Source organism: Microcaecilia unicolor, chromosome 5 (genome assembly GCF_901765095.1).
Source record: "Microcaecilia unicolor chromosome 5, aMicUni1.1, whole genome shotgun sequence".
In the NCBI taxonomy this organism is placed as follows: domain Eukaryota; kingdom Metazoa; phylum Chordata; class Amphibia; order Gymnophiona; family Siphonopidae; genus Microcaecilia; species Microcaecilia unicolor.
Window position 1 is genome coordinate 360,011,313 of NC_044035.1, and position 21,239 is coordinate 360,032,551.

Below are 21,239 nucleotides of genomic sequence, written 5' to 3' on the forward strand. Positions count from 1 at the left end.
ATGTTACTTATGGTCCAGTTGGGGCACACAGACAAGGCAAATAATTTTCTAGTCACTGCATGCTAATATGAGAGGGCTGAGCTCTGAGGGAGGTTTCTAAGTAGGACCTTGAACATAATCAGAGACTGAGCAAGGGGGACCACTCGGGCAATTCATTGCCAGGAGAAGGGAACCAAAAAGAGGGGGGTTTCTGGGTAACGTGAGAAGGGGTGTAGGGGGGAGGAGAGGTGGTGTGGAACTGCAGACTGAACAGAATGCTGCTTCTCATTGGCTTGTAATGGTTTTCTTTTGCCTTGGCAGTCGGATATGCTGCGATCGCTAGCTACCACCAGGCCCACCGTCAATGCAGAAGATCTGTTGAAAGTGAAGAAATTCACAGAGGACTTTGGGCAGGAAGGTTAAGAGCTTTGTGCCTGAGGGTTTAGCAAGGAAGGCCTTGCAAAAGCAGTCTGTTTGTTAAATCCTGTGTTTCTGTGGTTGGGGTGGGGGCAGCTCTATGGGTTTGGTTAGCTGGAGACAGCAAGAACAGAGGGTCCAGCTGTAAAGCTCATCCATCGCCCATCGAGCTTTTGGCAGGAACCCCCTCCTCCAAGGCCATCCTCTCTCACTTTTGCCTTTGTTTCATGGTTTATTTTTTTGTCTTTGTTTTCAAAATAACACAAGGAACTTCTGCCTTTTGTGTGATTATAGAAAGAAACATTTAATGCTGATAGGAATGGTTTTGCTAAGTTTGCACCCGCTGGAAATCCCTGTCTAATACGATTGGGGGGGGGGGGGGGGAGGGGGGAGAGAGAAACCCGGTACATGGCTGCCTGGCTAGAGCAGAGTGTGCTGCAAAATATCCTGGCACTGGGTTCACGGTTTGTACAGGGCTGATCCATGCCATGTCTCTTTCACTGCACTTTCAAACTTTGGGACTGTTGCCTGGATCCTTGCCTGGCTGTGTCCACAGGGCCCAAATCCTTTATTATTGCAAACAGCCCTTCTCTGGTTGCATCATGAGCTGCTCTGGGATAATGCTAAGCCTAAGAAAAAGTGCGCTGGATGAAGAACAGTGCAGTTGTGAAACGTGAAAGAGGCTGAACACTAAAAGTATCTTTTTTTAAAAAGTTGTTGCTATTGTTTTGGGTTCATGCTTTTGAAGGCTTTAGTTCCTAGTAATTCTGAAGGGAATAAGAAGTGTATTATAATGGTTTCTGTGTCGTAGTCCCTTGTCTGCTGTTAGCACTTCTGTTTGCTAAGGCTGAGAGGGAGGAGACAGATACCACACTCTGATTTCTCCAGTCAGAAGAAAGACAGACACTCATAGCTCCATCCATTGCTATCCCGTATCTTCTGGATTTGAAGAATGGCTGCCAGAGTCCTTTTCACCTTTGCTACTTCAATCCCTGTAGCTGAACCCTGAAGCCTTATTTTGCTGAGCTTGAGCATGAATTGGGTTTTATATGAGACATATCATCCTAAAAGCAGATACTGCACTGTACTTCCCCTCTTCTGCCAGGGTTGCTTTACACAATGTGATGTATCATAGGATTCGAGCCCCAGACATTCTGTGGAAGGGTTTAAAGCCAGTTCTTTGCTGTGACATGTGCTCTTGGTATGATACTGAGAACTGTTGAATTTTGGGTTCTGAAGCCCAGGACTGCACTGAGCAGGGGCTCTGCACTTTGTACACATTGTGGGAAGTATGGTGAGTGCCTTTCATTATAAGCTATAAATCCTACCTACCCTGCAAGTAGTATTACCTGTGCATTGTATTTTCACTCTTGTTTATGGTGACCATAAAACCAGTATCGTTCCTTCACATGGATGAACTACATTGTGCTTCTGACCCATGGGCCGATACTGCTGTTTGGCCATGTCCACCTGTGTCTCTCCTTTAGCATGGTGTGAAAGTGGACATGGGGAAATAAAAGGTACATGAAGTCACTATGGCTTCACATCAAAAGTAACTAACCTAAGGGCGAAAAAATGATTTCACTCAAAAACTGAGCATCTGCCCCGTGTACAAGGACTTGTTCATATGTGACCAGGTCTGGGGGGGGGAGAAAGGAGGGAGATGAAAATATGGTAAACCTTTTTTTGTTGTAATCACAATTGTCATTAAAGGTGTAGAGTCTGCTTTATGCAGTATCTATTCCTTCATGTGTGCTTCCTTTGGTACCAGGGAAGCACTAGTCATTCACTTCCATCCAGTTTCTTTTCAGAAAGGTCTTGCTGTCCATTTTATCGACATACAGAAGGCCATGGAGGTGGTCCATCTCATGCTGGATGATCCTGGCTGGCCAGCCCTGGACCTGCCAGCAGGCTGCTTCTCCTTTCTCATTCAGTCCTGTGGGAATAAAGGCAGAACTTAGAGCTGTACTTTAAATGCACATTCCACAATCACTGTCCCACTTGCCCCTGAGGCATCTGTAGTCTTTGATTCAGCTATTTCTAGCACTGTGCATTTATAATGTAACAGGCCTAAAGAACGAAATGTACATAGTACAGACCTTCAAACCATTGACTGATGTCGTAGGGGCCCATGCTAATTTAAAACTTTAGATACAGTTGTGGAATACTGTGTTTTTCAGCCCTCTCCTGGAGCCACACCTTTTCAGGCTATCCAAGGGCATATGCATTGGAACACCGCTGTATGCAAATGGATAGGTGCAGCTCCAGGAGCAACACTAATTTTAAATTAGTCATAGGGGCTGCTGCTGTCTGCAATCTGTCGCCCCAACAGCAATGCCTTCCAGGGCCAGGCTCATTCCTCTCACCACTGGATAGGGACTTAACCCTTTTAACCTTTGTGAAATCTGGTGGATAGAGCTGGTACTGATCTTCAGCTTCCCTGCCCTCTTGTCTCACCTTCTGGAGTTCTAGGAAGGCAGGTGAGGGGACGTACAAGAGGTGCTTATGTGTATTTTCTAAAGGCAGCATTGCCCACTAGCACACACATCCACACCAACTTCAACACTGAGTGTGTACCTGCAGATTTTACGTGCATACATACACACAGTCTTTTAGCATGTGTACTTTTTACACTAAAGTGTTTTGCAAAAGTGCTATTTACAGTATAAAACAAAGCAGTTAAACACAAGTGGAGTTGCACAGAATCTTTAAAACAGGACAGATGCAATACAGCAGGGGATAATTTGAGTAGCCCAACATCCAAAGAAAGGAACACAGAAAGAGGAGGAAGAAAATAAAGCAGCGATTGTCGCAAAAGCCATGTTTTAAGTGCTGCCTTAAACAACTCCGATAGAATTTGGCAACAGGTGCAACAGCAGGATATGGTTGAACACAAAGAATCAACAAGGACTTCAGGTAAAATGGGATAAAAGATTAGCATTAAATGAGCAAAGTGAACACAAGGAATCATACAATAAGCACAGATGAAAGAGATAACGAGCAGCCTGTGTACAAGGCTCTTTGAGTGAACAGGAGTGTTTTAAATTGAATTCTGAAATTAAGTGGTAGCCACTGATGAGAATACAGTACAGGAGTAACACAATTAGGATGAGAAGCATAAGAGTTTAACTGCTATATTTTGCATAAATTGTGGAAGACCTGCAAAAAGAGAATTACAGTAATCCAAATACACAAGAACAAAGGCAGGTAGGGGAGATCTGTCGAAAAAATGTTTCAAGAAACAGATCTTTCGTAAAGACCAAAAGGATTTGAGTAATTTTGAGAGAGATGTGGCAGGGTCTAAGAAAACTCCCAAAGATGTAAGGTGGTTATCTGACTCTCACATGGACAAAACAGAGGAGTGGATCACTTGGTTAGGGAACCAAAGATCCTCTGACTTTGAGGGATTTACAGTCAACTTGTATTATCCAAGAAGCTGACTGAGAGGGGGAATTATTAAGATGATTTTGAAAAGATTATCCCAAATATCATCCAGAGGCACACCGCCTGCCCCACCCCCACCGAGCAGGAACGTAGCTGTCGGCTGTGCCGGTCTCCTGCCCCATAACAGGAAGTTGATGTGAGAGGGGAGTGGGGCCCGGCAGAGCTGACAGCCACCCCCCCCCCCCCCCCGGGCCCTTGCTGGCTGCACCTGGGGCAGGGTACCTGCCCTTGGTACACTAGAGTTATCATCTGCATATATATTGGAGGAAAGGAGAAACGGGTGATATGATACAGACGTTCAAATATTTGAAAGGTATTAATCCGCAAACGAACCTTTTCCAGAGATGGGAAGGCGGTAGAACGAGAGGACATGAAATGAGATTGAAGGGGGGCAGACTCAGGAAAGATGTCAGGAAGTATTTTTTCACGGAGAGAGTGGTAGATACTTGGAATGCCCTCCCGCAGGAGGTGGTGGAGAGGAAAACGGTAACGGTATTCAAACATGCATGGGATAAACATAAAGGAATCCTGCTTAGAAGGAAGGGTTCCCCAGAAGCTTAGCCAGTGGTGGGAGGCAGGGCTGGTGGTTGGGAAGTGGGGATAGTGCTGGGCAGACTTACACAGTCTGTGCCCTGAAAAAGACAGGTACAAATCAGGGTAAGGTATACACAAAAAGTGGCACATGTGAGTTTGTCTTGTTGGGCAGACTGGGTGGACCGTGCGGGTCTTTTTCTGCCGTCATCTACTATGTTATGTTACCCAAATCCTGAATGAGTGGCTATAGGAAGGATAAGGACATTAAACAGTAATGGAGAGAAGATCGAGTCTTGTAAATCCCCCCACAAGAAACGGAAGGTTGCAGATGAACTGTGGTAGCTTTAGTCAGCTAGAAGAAACTGGAGAAGAAATAACTGAAACCAGAACAATTCCTCACAGCCCATTTTCATATACAGTGGGGGAAATAAGTATTTGATCCCTTGCTGATTTTGTAAGTTTGCCCACTGACAAAGACATGAGCAGCCCATAATTGAAGGGTAGGTTATTGGTAACAGTGAGAGATAGCACATCACAAATTAAATCCGGAAAATCACATTGTGGAAAGTATATGAATTTATTTGCATTCTGCAGAGGGAAATAAGTATTTGATCCCCCACCAACCAGTAAGAGATCTGGCCCCTACAGACCAGGTAGATGCTCCAAATCAACTCGTTACCTGCATGACAGACAGCTGTCGGCAATGGTCACCTGTATGAAAGACACCTGTCCACAGACTCAGTGAATCAGTCAGACTCTAACCTCTACAAAATGGCCAAGAGCAAGGAGCTGTCTAAGGATGTCAGGGACAAGATCATACACCTGCACAAGGCTGGAATGGGCTACAAAACCATCAGTAAGACGCTGGGCGAGAAGGAGACAACTGTTGGTGCCATAGTAAGAAAATGGAAGAAGTACAAAATGACTGTCAATCGACAAAGATCTGGGGCTCCACGCAAAATCTCACCTCGTGGGGTATCCTTGATCATGAGGAAGGTTAGAAATCAGCCTACAACTACAAGGGGGGAACTTGTCAATGATCTCAAGGCAGCTGGGACCACTGTCACCACGAAAACCATTGGTAACACATTACGACATAACGGATTGCAATCCTGCAGTGCCCGCAAGGTCCCCCTGCTCCGGAAGGCACATGTGACGGCCCGTCTGAAGTTTGCCAGTGAACACCTGGATGATGCCGAGAGTGATTGGGAGAAGGTGCTGTGGTCAGATGAGACAAAAATTGAGCTCTTTGGCATGAACTCAACTCGCCGTGTTTGGAGGAAGAGAAATGCTGCCTATGACCCAAAGAACACCGTCCCCACTGTCAAGCATGGAGGTGGAAATGTTATGTTTTGGGGGTGTTTCTCTGCTAAGGGCACAGGACTACTTCACCGCATCAATGGGAGAATGGATGGGGCCATGTACCGTACAATTCTGAGTGACAACCTCCTTCCCTCCGCCAGGGCCTTAAAAATGGGTCGTGGCTGGGTCTTCCAGCACGACAATGACCCAAAACATACAGCCAAGGCAACAAAGGAGTGGCTCAGGAAGAAGCACATTAGGGTCATGGAGTGGCCTAGCCAGTCACCAGACCTTAATCCCATTGAAAACTTATGGAGGGAGCTGAAGCTGCGAGTTGCCAAGCGACAGCCCAGAACTCTTAATGATTTAGAGATGATCTGCAAAGAGGAGTGGACCAAAATTCCTCCTGACATGTGTGCAAACCTCATCATCAACTACAGAAGACGTCTGACCGCTGTGCTTGCCAACAAGGGTTTTGCCACCAAGTATTAGGTCTTGTTTGCCAGAGGGATTAAATACTTATTTCCCTCTGCAGAATGCAAATAAATTCATATACTTTCCACAATGTGATTTTCCGGATTTAATTTGTGATGTGCTATCTCTCACTGTTACCAATAACCTACCCTTCAATTATGGGCTGCTCATGTCTTTGTCAGTGGGCAAACTTACAAAATCAGCAAGGGATCAAATACTTATTTCCCCCACTGTAAACGTTGAAGTAGACGGGAATGGTCCACAGCATCAGCTGCAGCGCTCAGATCTAACTGAATAAGCACATCATTTGTACCAGCCATACAATTTTTTACATCTGGAACAAGAAAAACCCATTGCAATGACAGTCTCACAGAAAGAGGAAGGGGTGGGTTAGGTGAGAAACAGGGAGAGCTGGATGGCTAATAAGAGAGTGATAAAACAGTATAATTTTATGGTTTATAGTGGGATAGAAAGCCCAAATCTTTGTTAAGACCTGTCTGGTGGGTGTCAAAATATTTCATCATTTTGACTTCAAAGGTTTTACATTCCTAGATTGTCTTAAAATTTCCTTTTAGTATTCTCACCATAAAATTTCTGGTTTTGTAAAGTGCTATCCCCCAGAGATGACATCCTGGTTGGCATTGGAATGTTTAATATTGTGTTTATATAAATTAAGCCTTTTCTTTCGCATCTAGCTTGTTTCTCCAATATAGCAGCACCCGTCACACTTTTTGCATTGAATGATATATACCACATTTGAGGATGAGCATGTAAAGGATCCCCTTATGCTCAATGTTCTTCCCGCGTGAGCGATTGTGGGATCCTGTGAGATGTGTTGGCACAGTTTGCAGCTAGGTATATTGCATGGATGTGTGCCATTCTCTTCTTTTTGAGCTTGGAGTGGGAGTTTGCTTTTCGCTAATTTCACTGATTTAACTGCAAACATTATTTTGTCTTTAATCTGCCCTTTCTCTGAGAGAAGTAGCTGCTTCCTGCAAATCACCTACACCACCAAGATCCTGCTCATAAATGTTCCTTGGATAAGGGAACAATTTTATGCGTATAGACAGGAGGACACAGGGCTGACCGCAGCTTGTCTCACACACCATTGCACTGTGATTGAAGAGTCCAGCCACAATTGAGCAACACCAGCCATACTTCAACTTGGCAAAAATTGCTTTGCAGGTTTCCAAGCCCAAAGCACAGCCATCCTCTATACACTTGAACCAGCACGACATAAAAGTATCATCAAATGTTGTCTTGAAAGCGTTAGAAAAGGGTTAATAATATCAGCTCTGATGTCTGCAAGGAGTTTCTCCCTAAGCACAGACCTGCAAAGTGCTCTCAATGGGAGGGATTGCACCAGTCTCATCCTGTAACAGTGCTGTCATTTACACAGCCTCTCAGCATAATGGGCCAGTGTCTGTTGTGAAAACAGAGCTTCAATGCAAGACTCATTTCGAAGCTGCAGGTCTTCCCTGAGCAATATTCAATAGCACAGCCTCAAATGACAGCAACCCTGGTCCTGCTAACAAGTAGTTGAGTCTTCTCCATCTCTTCCAATGCAGCCATATTTGTTCCTGTGAAAGATGTTCAATTAATTTGTCAAGGGCCACTGTAAGGATCTGCCATCTAGCCGATATCAACACCCTGGTGCAGCACCATTTCAGTTTACAGGTATTGGTCCTGAAAGTCTCTCTCTACTATCGAACCAAGTTAGATATTTGTAGCTCTTAATATTTCTAGAGGCTCCACAAGCCCATTCAGCCTGTCTGAAAACAAGATATAAGGTCCAGCTGGCACCTGGTTTAAATAAAATCTGTCTTTCTTATTCCGCTGTGGTAGCTGAATCAGCCATGAAAACAAAATCAAGAAAATGCAGAGCATATTTCAACTCATACACCCTAAGCTCTTTGACCATTTGAGAAAGGTGTTTCATATAATGCAATACATACCTACAATCGTCCAAAAAGTTCAAGATTTTTCATTCAACCTTTCTGCACAGGCATAAACTGAGCTGGCAGAACCCATCTTATAGTCATGGCCTATGATGTATTCAATAAATCTTCCAGCATCTTATATTGCCACAAGTTGTCTCCCTTAATTGTACGTATCCAGCCTACATGAGGAGGTTCATATAAGGCAAATAGATGCTCCCTGTACTGGAGACCATATTTTAGATTTAGTTCAAAGAGTTTAGGAGATTAGGTAAAGGTGATGGTGGATACCATCAAGGCCCACTGGTCTATTTTACAACACTTCTCAACAGTACCACCATCTACATAAGTATTGCCATACTGGGACAGACTGAAGGTCCATCAAGCCCAGTATCTTGTTTCCAACAGTGGCCAATCCAGATCACAAGTACCTGGCAAGATCCCAAAACAGTACAATACATTTTATGCTGCTTATTCAAACATAGTAGATGACGGCAGAAAAAGACCTGCATGGTCCATCCAGTCTGCCCAACAAGATAAACTCATATGTATATACCTTACCTTGATTTGTACCTGCCTTTTTCAGGGCACAGACCGTACAAGTCTGCCCAGCAGTATTTCCCGCCTCCCAACCACCAGTCCCGCCTCCCATCACCGGCTCTGGCACAGACCGTATAAGTCTGCCCTCCACTATCCTCGCCTCCCAACTACCAACCTCTCTTCCCCCACCTGCTCCGCCACCCAATTTTGGCTAAGCTTCTGAGGATCCATTCCTACTGCACAGGATTCCTTTATGCACATCCCACGCATGTTTGAATTCCGTTACCGTTTTCATCTTCACCACCTCCCGCGGGAGGGAATTCCAAGCATCCACCACCCTCTCCGTGAAAAAATACTTCCTGACATCTTTTTTGAGTCAGCCCCCCTTCAATCTCATTTCATGTCCTCTCATTCTACCGCCTTCCCATCTCCGGAAAAGATTTTTTTGCGGATTAATACCTTTCAAGTATTTGAACGTCTGTATCATATCACCCCTGTTTCTCCTTTCCTCCAGGGTATACATGTTCAGGTCAGCAAGTCTCTCTTCATACGTCTTGGAACGCAATTCCCATACCATTCTTGTAGCTTTTCTTTGCACCGCTTCCATTTTTTTAACATCCTTCGCAAGGTACGGCCTCCAAAACTGAACACAATACTCCAGGTGGGGCCTCACCAACGACTTGTACAGGGGCATCAACACTTCCTTTCTTCTGCTGATCACACCTCTCTCTATACAGCCTAGCAACCTTCTCGCTACGGCCACCGCCTTGTCACACTGTGAAGTTACTTGGAAATATTTTTTCACTCAAAGAATAGTTAAGCTCTGGAACTCGTTGCCAGAGGATGTGGTAACAGCGGTTAGTGCATCTGAGTTTAGAAACGGTTTGGACAATTTCCTGGAGGAAAAGCCCACTCTCTGCTATCGAGAGAGATAGTGCAGTGGTCTCCATCGCATAGCCCCTGAAGTCCTCCACTGTGGCCCTCAATATACAATATGCAGACACAGGTATCTCATTAATGATATTTTCCACCGTTATATTTTGTACAGCTGACAAGCCACAGTTAAGTGAGTTTAAATATATCCCTGTGTTGCAGAATCAATATTTCATGTTTAATAATCACTTGGTATCGTAACTACAAACAATTTGTCAAGTATGTTACTCAGGTGTCTCATTTATATTTGCTACTGTTGACAAGCCAAAATAAAGTGAGTTTTAAAAAATATGTCCTTGAAGTTTTGTAGAATCATTATTAGTATTGATGTTTAATACCTGGTCTGAAAAAGCAGGTAAAGGCAGTGTACAAACTCAGTAATATTTGCAGTGCTTTTTTTGTAGAAAAAAAGGTGCCGGTACTCATTATGGGCGGGGTCACCACATGACTCCACCCCTATGATAGCCACACCCCTTATACCAGCCATGGCGCATATAAACAGACATCACTGAAAATAATATACTAGTACAGGAAAAAAAAATAACGTGATTTTTTTTTCATTATAAATCATTTCTGTAAGCTGTTACAGCTCCATTATACCCAGTGCAAAATAAGACAGCAGATGTAAATTCTCAAATTGGACAAATTCCAAACACTAAAATGAAAATAAAATGATTTTTTCTACCTTTGTTGTCTGGTGACTTTGTTTTTCTATCCATATTGGTCCCAGTCTCTGATTCTGCTGCTATCTGTTCTCTTAACTCCGTTTCCAGGGCTTCTTTTCCATATATTTCTTTACTTTCCTCCTTTCTTCTTCATTTCTTGCCCTACATCCATAAGTACAAGCTGTGTCCTCCTCCGTGGAATTGACTGGAGGAGGTATAACGTGGATCCAGCTTTTGCCTATTTTCTCCATCCATGTGCCGTTTTTCTCCTTTCTTCCCTTTCCATCATTTCCATCCATGTGCATCTTCTTTTTTTCTTTTCTCCCCTCCATCCATGTCCAGCACTTCTCCTCCCTCCTCTCCTCCATCCATGTCCAGCATTTCTCCTCTCTTCTCTCGCTTGTATTCATATAAAGCAATAATTCTCTCTCCCCTCTCCTCCATTCAAGTCCAGCATTTCTCCTCTCTCCCCCCAAACTCCTCCGTCCATCCATGTCCAGCAATTCTCCTCTATCTCCTGCTCTCCTCTCCATCCATTTCCAGCATTTCTCCTCTCTTCCATGCCCTCCCCTCCCACCCATGTGCATCTCCTTCCTGTCTTCCCTCCCCTCCATCCATGTCCAGCATGTCTCCTCTCTCCCCTGCCCTGCCCTCCCCTCCCATGTCCAGCGATTCTCCTGTCCCCTGTCCTCCCCTGCTATCCATGTCCAGCGATTCTCCTATCTCCCCTTCCCTCCCCTCCCCTCTGATCCCTGTCCAACGATTCTCCTCTCCCCTGCCCTCCCCTTCCATCCATGTCCAGCGATTCTCTCTTCCCTGCCCTCCCCTCACATCCATGTCCAGCGATTCTCCTATCTCCCCTTCCCTCCCCTCTCCTCTGATCCCTGTCCAACGATTCTCCTCTCCCCTGCCCTCCCCTTCCATCCATGTCCAGCGATTCTCTCTTCCCTGCCCTCCCCTCACATCCATGTCCAGCGATTCTCCTCTCTCCCCTGCCCTCCCCTTCTATCGATTCTTTCCCCAGCCCATCCTTCTTCTCCATTGCAGGCAGCAATTGAGAGAGGCTGGCAGGGTCGGAGCTTCCCTTTGCGAGTCCTGCCTATGCGGAAACAGGAAGTTGAAAGAAAGTAGGCCGGACTCGCAGAGGGAAGCTCCGACCCTGCCAGCCTCTCTCAATTGCTGCCTGCAGCCTTTCTTTATTGCTTCATAGCAGGCAGGCAGTAGAGAAGGACGGGCTGGGTAGGGTTATCATATTTGTGAAGACAAAAAAGAGGACACAAAAATAAAACGCTGCCATGCCCCCAGCCCCGTCCCTGCCCCTCCATGACATGCTGCATAGTCACCTTGACTTGACCCCCCCCCCCCCCAAGAAAGCCAGATTCTATAAGCAGTGAAAATACTGGTGAAAGTAACAGAAAATGTATTTTCTTCTGTACTCTGCTAAATACAAAGCTAGAAAACATCAACATTTCCAAAAAAGTAAATATCCATGAGCAGCATGTCTCTTCTCCTCTCCATCCCCTTCTATCCATGTGCTGCATTTCCCCCTTTTCCCTTCCCTCACCTCCATGTATAGCATGTCACCCTTTCCTCTCCCTTACCTTTCATCTATGTGCAGCTTGTCCCCTTCTCTCCCTCCCATTGGGATAATATGGGATTTTAAAAAAGTCAAATTAAAAAAACAAACTTTTTTTTCTGAAGAAACTAAATTCTGAAATAAAACACAGCCTAGCAAAGTCTTGCAGGAGAAATATTTTATTCACATTTGTGGGATATATACATTGCTAAGGCAATGGGAGAGGTCATGAAGCAGTTGGACTAGCCAGAACTGATTAAATTTAGCCTAATACTGGACACTCAAGGGTTCAAACCATCGTTTTAGCCAGCTAAAAGAACAGAGCCAAGGTTTAAAGTCTGCAGCCTACCTTAATACACAGCTGTGTGAGGGTCTCCCAAATGGTTTGCCTGACAAAGCAAAGCACTTAATACACTTTATCTCTCTTTGAAGTTAGAAACCACAGTCTAGGTTTTTTCAGCTTCAGTGATTTCGTTTACACTACCTTTTTAACAGCACTGCAGTAGTATACAGTCTCAGGCTCCAGCCCCACTTGTTTGATGCCTTTCCTTCTTCCCTCTCAGGCTCTGCCATCGCCTGCCTCCCTGTCCAAGTCCCTGGAGGGAGAAGGAAGGGAGGGGGCAGCACAGCAGGAGTGTGAATGGTCCAACAACAAAAAACAAAAAGATGAGATGGCTCTTCCTGACCTGCTGGGTCCTTGCAGCTGCTGGCAAGGCTGCATCCAGTGCAGGAGGAGGAGTTAGATAATGGATATTCATGTGCACAACACGAGCTGACTCTGCTGCTCAGCCACACCACGCATGCGCCAGTAGATCAAGTGACCATGACCTCACTGCAGTCTGCAGTTGCTGCAGGGTTCCTAGTTCCCTTGAAAAACCGAATGAACTTTCAAAATACAAAAAAACGGCCGGTCATATGGTAACCCTGGGGCTGGGGAGAGAGGTGAATCGCTGGACATCGATGTAAGGGGAGAGCAGGGGAGAGAGGACGGAGAATCGCTGGAGAGTAGGGGAGTGAGAGAAAGAGTTAGGACTCGCTGGGAAAAAAGGTGTCGGTACGCCGTACAAAAAGCCCTGAATATTTGTATGTATAAACTTGAAATATTCTGGTGGCCCTCAGAGCTTTCTTGTATTCACACTGTTGTCCTTTACATGAAAAGTACCGACATGGGGGAAGCAACTGATTGGTAGCATGGAATGTTGCTGCTAATTGGGTTTCTGCCAGGTACTTGTGACCTGGATTGGCCACTGCTGGAAACAGGATACTGGGCTGGATGGACCATTGGTCGGACCCAGTATGGCTATTCTCATGTTCTTATGCTGATGGAAACTCTTGCTAAAAAGAATGCAATATGTGATTTTGCAGTAAGAGTAGCCAAGATGGGGAAAGACAGTTTTCTCTATCCTATTTCTGGAGAGAACAAAGATGACAAGGGGAAATGAAAGACCCCACAGGTGGAGTTAATAAAAGTAAATAGAGGTTCAAAGTAGGGCCACAGTAAAATCCAGCGTTTGAAATATAGTCATTGACACTGAATGGTTTCACACAGTATCTACTCCTGAGGGACAGAACAGGTCATCAGGGATCATATGTATACAAACATCTGCTTAAGAAGCCCTTTTACTAAAGAGTTGGGACGGGCAGCGTGAAAGCCCCAACTGTCACCTCAGTGGGTGGTTGTAAGGGGTCTCTGTGAAATGTCTGCGGGGCAAGTGCAAACTTACTGCACAGACATTTCATTTCCCCCCACTGTGGTAAAAAGAACCTCAGCAAATCCGGGCAACGTCACTACCACAGGGCCCCCCTTGTTAGATCTTCAGTTTCGCTGGCCTAACTCAAAAGAGGCAGCACCAGCTGTCAAACATATATTTACTGGTAACATAGTAACATAGTAGATGACGGCAGAAAAAGACCTGCACAGTCCATCCAGTCTGCCCAACAAGATAAACTCATATGTGTATACCTTACCTTGATTTGTACCTGCCTTTTTCAAGGCACAGACCGTACAAGTCTGCCTGGCAGTATTTCCCGCCTCCCAACCACCAGTCCTGCCTCCCATCACCGGCTCTGGCACAGACTCTATAAGTCTGCCCTCCACTATCCTCACCTCCCAACCACCAACCTCTCTTACCCCACCTGCTCCGCCACCCAATTTTGGCTAAGCTGAGGATCCATTCGTACTGCACAGGATTCTTTTATGCATATCCCACGCATGTTTGAATTCCGTTACCGTTTTCATCTCCACCACCTCCCGAGGGAGGGCATTCCAAGCATCCACCACCCTCTCTGTGAAAAAATACTTCCTGACATCTTTCCTGAGTCTGCCCCCCTTCAATCTCATTTCATGTCCTCTCGTTCTACCGCCTTCCCATCTCCGGAAAAGGTTCGTTTGCGGATTAATACCTTTCAAATATTTGAACGTCTGTTTCTCCTTTCATTATGGAAGTACTTAAATACATAGCGCTGCTGTCACTCGTACTTTACGCCATCCAGTGGCCATGGCCACCTCAGAAAAAAAACAAAATCTTAGTGAAAGGAGGAGAACTGTGGGCACAGTAACAGGTACAGATAAGCAGTCTGTGCACCAGCATCTTCCAAGTTCTGTTTCCCTTACTGTTCAATACTTTGACCTCATTGGAGTCCACAATCACATGCCTAGTTTAACGTTTAATCTGGAATGTGCTTTGCCATGAAGAAAAACAGATGGGTAAAAATATATGCAGAAAATTCAGCAGCCCAGTCTATTGTTTTAAAGCAAAGAGGAAAGGGTTTTTTTTGTATTATTTGTTGGGTTTTTAAAACTGTTATATTACTCATTTGATGTTATATTTACTAACGTTGTTTTACTGATGCTATATGAAGTTTGTCTTTCATATTACTTTTCTTTTCCAAGGTATTTCTTTTTTTCAAATTAAGAGTACAATGAGTCCAGTTCAAATTCAGAAAAATCAACACCATACGCAAAAGTGGTATTTCCATTAGAATCAAAGGAAGTAAAGTTTAAGAATAAAAGAAATAAATATGGGCTATAATTTTACAAAGGAAGGGACAGCCTACAAAATTATATGATTCCAAATTATAAGAATGCTACCTTAACTATTATACACCTAATTTAAGTAGTAACCCTTTTAATTAATCCTTCTTAATGACATTCCTTCTTGCCTAGTAGTATTAACATATTCCTATCTCAGAACCAGCTTCTCCAACTGAGATGATTCAAGAAATACATCATTCTTATCCTGAAATTTAATAAAAGATTTCATAGGAAATGTCAAGAAAAAAAAAATCTCATCCCTAACCTCAGTATATTATCTCTATCCAAAGGCAATAAAATAAGAATCCATATTCTTGGTACATGGTAAAAATTTACCTGTTCAAAAAGGCATATCCTACCGACCCAACTTAAATGCCTGAACCCTGCAACACTACGAAACCAAAGCACGTAATGGACTTAACCTAACTCTTCCTCTATACGATTCCCTAATATGCCTGTTCCACATGAACCTCATTCTACCACAACATCACTGTATAACTGTTTATACCGGAATTGGCGAACGCCTTTACGGTACTATGTAAGCCACATTGAGCCTGCAAATAGGTTGGAAAATGTGGGATACAAATGTAATAAATAAATAAATAAATATTATTTTGTTTTTATATTACTGACATTCTATGAGGTTTTTACTGTTATACTATTCCTTTGTTTTTATTTTACTGATGTTGTATTGGCCGCCTATGATTGTACATTGCTTTCACTGTGTGTGAAAGGCAGTTAAGTAAACAGGGGTCCTTTTATGAAGCTGTGGTAAAAAGGGGCCTGCGCTAGCATCAGTGTGTGTTTTGATGCCCCTCTTTTACTGCAATGGGTAAAAGGATGTTTTGGGGGGGTTTTCAGGAGCAGAAATGGCTGTGCAGTAAATGAACCACTTGCCATTTCGGGAGGGGAAGGGGCACAGATTACCACCAGCTACACACCAGTGCTACAAAAGTTTGCTGCCCGGTTACCACCAGGTTAGCGTGGGAGCCATCACCTCAATGGGTGGCAGGAAGTGCTTCCCCCTGAAATGACCACGCGACACATGGTTCACTCGCCACAAGGCCATTTCTTTTCATGAAAACAAAAAAACTACTACTACTACTACTACTACTACTATTTAGCATTTCTATAGCGCTACAAGGCATACGCAGCGCTGTACAAACATAGAAGAAAGACAGTCCCTGCTCAAAGAGCTTACAATCTAATAGACAAAAAATAAATAAAGTAAGCAAATCAAATCAATTAATGTGAACGGGAAGGAAGAGAGGAGGGTAGGTGGAGGCGAGTGGTTACAAGTGGTTACGAGTCAAAAGCAATGTTAAAGAGGTGGGTTTTCAGTCTAGATTTAAAGGTGGCCAAGGATGGGGCAAGACGTAGGGGCTCAGGAAGTTTATTCCAGGCGTAGGGTGCAGCGAGACAGAAGGCGCGAAGTCTGGAGTTGGCAGTAGTGGAGAAGGGAACAGATAAGAAGGATTTATCCATGGAGCGGAGTGCACGGGAAGGGGTGTAGGGAAGGACGAGTGTGGAGAGATACTGGGGAGCAGCATAGTGAATACATTTATAGGTTAGTAGAAGAAGTTTGAACAGGATGCGAAAACGGATAGGGAGCCAGTGAAGGGTCTTGAGGAGAGGGGTAGTATGAGTAAAGCGACCCTGGCGGAAGATGAGACGGGCAGCAGAGTTTTGAACCGACTGGAGAGGGGAGAGGTGACTAAGTGGGAGGCCAGCAAGAAGCAGATTGCAGTAGTCTAAACGAGAGGTGACAAGGGTGTGGATGAGGGTTTTGGTAGAGTGCTCGGAAAGAAAAGACACGAACTGATGCTAGCGAAGGCCCCCTTTTACTGCAGCTTACTAAAAGGACCTCTGTATTTGTGCCAGTCTTGCTTGCTCGCTCCTTCCTTCCTTCCCTCCTACAGTTGGTTAAACACTAATCAATTCCTCCCTCGGACCCTCCTGTTCAAATGCAATCCTTCACCTGCATTTACCCAGCAGGTTCCCAGTCTGCTAAAAATCAGCTCTATGGGGCCCTTTTACAAAGTGGACTTCCCACAAGCTAATCCGGAGCTACCGCCGGGGACAGTTCTAGCCCCACCACGTGCCATTTCCTGTGCTGGGGGAAATCAGCCTGTATTTTTTAGCCTGGCTCTAACCCAGCAGTAATTAGGCAGCATCGCGCACTAGCCGATTACCACTGGGTTAGCGCAGGAGTCCTTACCACCACCTTAATGGGTAGCGGTAAGCGCTCCCCCCCGCATAGCCACGTGGTAAGAGCAATCTTACCACATTGCCACGGCTCTTTTCAGCCCTTTTCACCTGATGTGGTAAAAAGAAGCGCAGCAGCAGCGCGTGGCAAAAAAACAGCCCTCGTCACTGGCGCAGGATCCTTTTTACTGCAGCTATCTGAAGTGTTATTCTGACTTGAGAGATGCAAAATCAGTCTTTCAAAGAACAGACAGCACCACACAGCCTTATTAACAGCACAGCCATACAAGTCTTTCCTACTGTTCAGGTCTACACATGAGACTACAGAAGAACTCAGTAACCTGTCCAGCAAGGAACTTATTCCATGCAACTCACCTGAAATTTCCACAGCCCGATACCTGGGAACACAAGCCAAGAAGCCAGAGATGCTTTCACAGCCTTCAGGGAAAGAGAGAATGTGAGAGTCAAGCACTCGCATGGTGGGGTTAATGAAAACAGTAAGAGGGAAGGGCACCATCTCACGGGCTTCCCTCACACTCACAGAGTTCTCCCTGTATATCTTTTCTGGGAACTCCATGGCCACCACCTGGAGTGGAACCCCAACCTGTGGAGCACTGAGACCTACGCTGCCCGAGCGCCTCATTACTGTTACCAGGGTCCGTATCAGAGTCTGTATTTCGGGCTCCAGGATACGAGAGGGCTCCACAGGCGCAGCAAGAGTCCTAAGGACGGGGTCACCAGCCTGACACACATGCTTGTAGGGAGGAACTGAGGGCCCGAGCACTTTCCGCTTCAGGTACTTCCAGTAGGTGCGCTGCTTTTCCTGGGATGTAGAAATGCAGGTCCTGTAAGGGACGAGAACAAGATCAGCTACCAAAGGGCAACACCAGGGCCTGTTAAGGGCAGCCAGACCATAGCAAATTGGCTTCAAGCCTTTACAGAGGCGGTGGCTCAGCCTATGTTGTAGGAATGTCCCAATCCTGCCAGAAGCCATGACTGAAAAAAACCTGTCAATGATAAAAGAGAAAAAAAACCATGAACATAAGCAGCAAGAACTGAGTCACCCAGTTTTCATCACCAGCATGTCCAGGGCCTTCAGAGCAGTGTCTCACAAGGGATAGAGATCAGTGGTCCACTGGACACCAATATCTCCAGTGGCTGGGGGTGAAGTGGGGCCATGTCTCTGGGAGCTGAAGCCCAGCATCTCTGGGGGATAAGGGCATGTTAGAATCAGAACCACTGAGACACAGAATCCTGGTGGTGGTGTCTCTGCAATCATTGGCTTTCCATCCACCAATGTCTCTGGAGGTTAGGAGCCCAGTGGAGGACATGTTTCTAGGGGTAAGGGACCAACTTGGCCTCTTCCTAATAATAGCTCCAGACGCTAGAGCCCTAGTGGGGAGTGAGGAAGGCAAGATGTCCAGCTGGCTCCACATTTGCTCAACAGGTTATTTTGATTTATTCAAGTAATACTCAAAATTAAAACATCACAATAAACATTAAAATCATACAAACTTAAAATTACAGGATACAACACATAATACATTTTAAAACTATTTGTTAAATCTTAACGGCTTGTCTAGAAAGCTGGGCTTTCAATTTCTAAAGCAAATAGAATCTTTCTTATCTTTTACTTCAAATGGAAGGTGATTCAGCAATTTCAGAGGACCATAGATAACTAAATGCTTTCTCCTAGAAGGCAATCTGATTCCAAACTGTGTGACAGAGACAGAGTATAATCAATCAATCAGCTGTAGGTTAGAGAATCTTAAATCTGGAGTTTGTGTCAACTGGTTAGAATGAAGAGAAGTAACATAATATAGCCATGTTTATGGAGTTATTTTCCATACAGTCTAACAGGTAAGCACAAAAGTAAAATAAGAAAGAGAGAAAAAGGAACATCAATATTAACAAATGGGCCACTGTATTTCGTAACAGCTGTAATTGGTCATCATATCAGAGTTTATGCTAATCCATTAATATCAGTTTGCTAACCACAAGCAGAGCCAAATTATCTTGCTCCAAATGTGGATAAAATTTGTAGATCTGCCCAAATTATAGCCAAAATCTGTAAATTGAAGATTAGTTGACTTGTGAATTTTTATATCCAGATTTAGCTTGGAAGTGTGTGTGTGGCTAAATAGGTTTGTTTCCAGAAGTGGCTGAGAGCCAACAATTGCATATTGCCTCCTGCAGACTCAAACCTGTCAATGTCTTTAGTATGAGCAGCAGAAATGGGGTCACAGATGCCCAACACAACATCAGAGACTGGCAAGTTTGACCCCTCCAGAAGTGAGGAATGGTAAAAATAAACACCCTGAAAGCACATCAGACTCACTGAGCTCCAACAATAAACTTCCCACCTAAAAAGCAGGAAGGGAGCCTCTAAGACACTGGGCCCCAGTGCATGCCGGGAATTGTAGTCTGAAATCGCCTGCTAATAAAGTCGGGAGTGGATCAATAGGGAGGGGGAGGGGCAACGGGAGTCCAGTGCAGGAGGGGATTTCTGGGGTCCGGTGGGGAGGTAATTCCCAGTCCACGTTCCTGCCCCTCGCTTCGCTCACTCACCGCCGCACCACACGAGTTCCCACAGTCGCACCGATCGGCCGACAGCAGAGCGCCGCGCAAAGAGATGACGTCACACACATGCGCGTCACAGACGAAGCGATCCCAACCATGGAGGTTTAATAGACAGGAGTGGGAGCCTAATCTCTGTTTCCACTCCCCCGCGCAGCCGTCATCCAGTACACCCAAACAAAGCAAGCAAACCTATGAGCTGCTTCAAGGAAGTTAATAGACAGGAGTGGAAGTGAGCCTATCTAGTCCACTGTAAGAAAGGAAGCCGTTGGTTAATCTCTGTTTCCACTCCCCTGTATAGCCGTCATTGTCATACACTCAAATCACAGCAAGCAAACCTATTATCTGCTGCAAGGAGGTTTAATAGACAGGAGTGGAAGTGAGCCTATCTAGTCCACTGTAAGAAAGGAAGCCCATTTGATTAATCTGTCACTGTTTCCACTCCCCTGTACAGCCGTCATTGCCATAAACTCAAAACAAAGCAAGCAAACCTATGAGCTGCTGCATCCACGTTGTCGTTCTTTGTTTGTCCACCTATAACAAGTCTAAAGCTGTTTCAGTTGCATAGGCAGTGCCTTAAAAGGTGGAGGACAACAGTTGTTTGTTTGTTTTTTTATTGGACAGCTTTTTATTTATTTGAAAGTTTCCCAAATGTAGATATAAATATCATTAAATAACAATTGAATATCACTAAAATAGCTTTAAAAATTATTATAGCTGGTAGAAACAGCATTTTTAAACTCTGTATTTTGTGCTCATTTTTCTACACTAAAAACTAACTAACTAAATAAATACACTGCATACAATACAGATGGCCAAATTTCAGTGAGGATATCCTGTTTCCTTATGGGTTCACTTTCACTGGTTGTTATCTGCTTTGGAAAGCCTGGTGTTATAAAGATGATAGAATATATTGCAATTAAATGGAAGTGAAATTCAACTCTCCTTTCACTGGGGCACACGGAATCACATCTGCATGTTTTGTAGATGTTTAGCTTTTAGATACACAAATGGATTATTCTAGTTTTAGGAATGTTTCAGGCACTAGTGGTTTTATTTTGTTTCTATTGATTACCTATAAGTCAAAATAAAAATACATATTTTGTTTCATGCAGATCTATTTTGTGTAAACATAAATGGGCTATAAGCCCCTAATGCAGCGCATTGGTTTTCTAATATTTTATTCTTGTGACGACTTATACTGTCCCCGCAGCAAGTAATTTCCTCCATCCCAGCTCTTGCCATGCCACAGTCACCTTGACCCCCCCCCCCCCCCCAGATTCTACAAACAGTAAAAATAACATAAATAATTTTCTTCTGTGTTCTGCTAAAACAGCGGATGTACAGATTAGCAGGACCCAAAGGAGTCCAAAACAAGTCGTCAGAAACAACACAGTTTATACCTAATTGTTCAACCACCATTAGGAGTCACCTTTGGGTTTAAAAAGCAAAACTATGTGCATATAAGGACTGGATAAACGAATTAAAGCAAAGTTTAAAGCAAATGCCCTTAATATGTAATACTTATAATGAAACAGTGATAGAATATTCACATGAAAAGCAGCCTGAGGCAACAAATTTATTTTCCACTGAACATAATTAACTTTGTATAAACTTGGCAG

The 21,239-nt window shown here is 44.4% G+C and overlaps 2 protein-coding genes across 2 annotated transcripts in view; one reads left to right on the forward strand and one right to left on the reverse strand.

The window, feature by feature from the left end:
- Positions 1 to 1,806, forward strand: part of VPS4A (vacuolar protein sorting 4 homolog A) — a 41,029-nt gene extending 39,223 nt beyond the window's left edge. Inside the window, exon 11 of the mRNA XM_030204650.1 lies at positions 301 to 1,806. Coding sequence (XP_030060510.1) covers positions 301 to 402 — 102 coding nt within the window. The 3' untranslated portion in view covers positions 403 to 1,806. The remainder of the gene's footprint in view (positions 1 to 300) is intronic.
- Positions 651 to 19,643, reverse strand: PDF (peptide deformylase, mitochondrial). Its single transcript, XM_030204651.1, has 3 exons — positions 19,609 to 19,643; positions 17,416 to 18,047; positions 651 to 2,332 (listed from the first exon to the last, which is right to left on the reverse strand). The coding sequence occupies exons 2-3, from the start codon at positions 18,032 to 18,034 to the stop codon at positions 2,175 to 2,177; spliced, it is 777 nt and encodes a 258-aa protein (XP_030060511.1). The 5' UTR covers positions 18,035 to 18,047; positions 19,609 to 19,643; the 3' UTR covers positions 651 to 2,174.
- Positions 19,644 to 21,239: the final 1,596 nt, after the last annotated feature.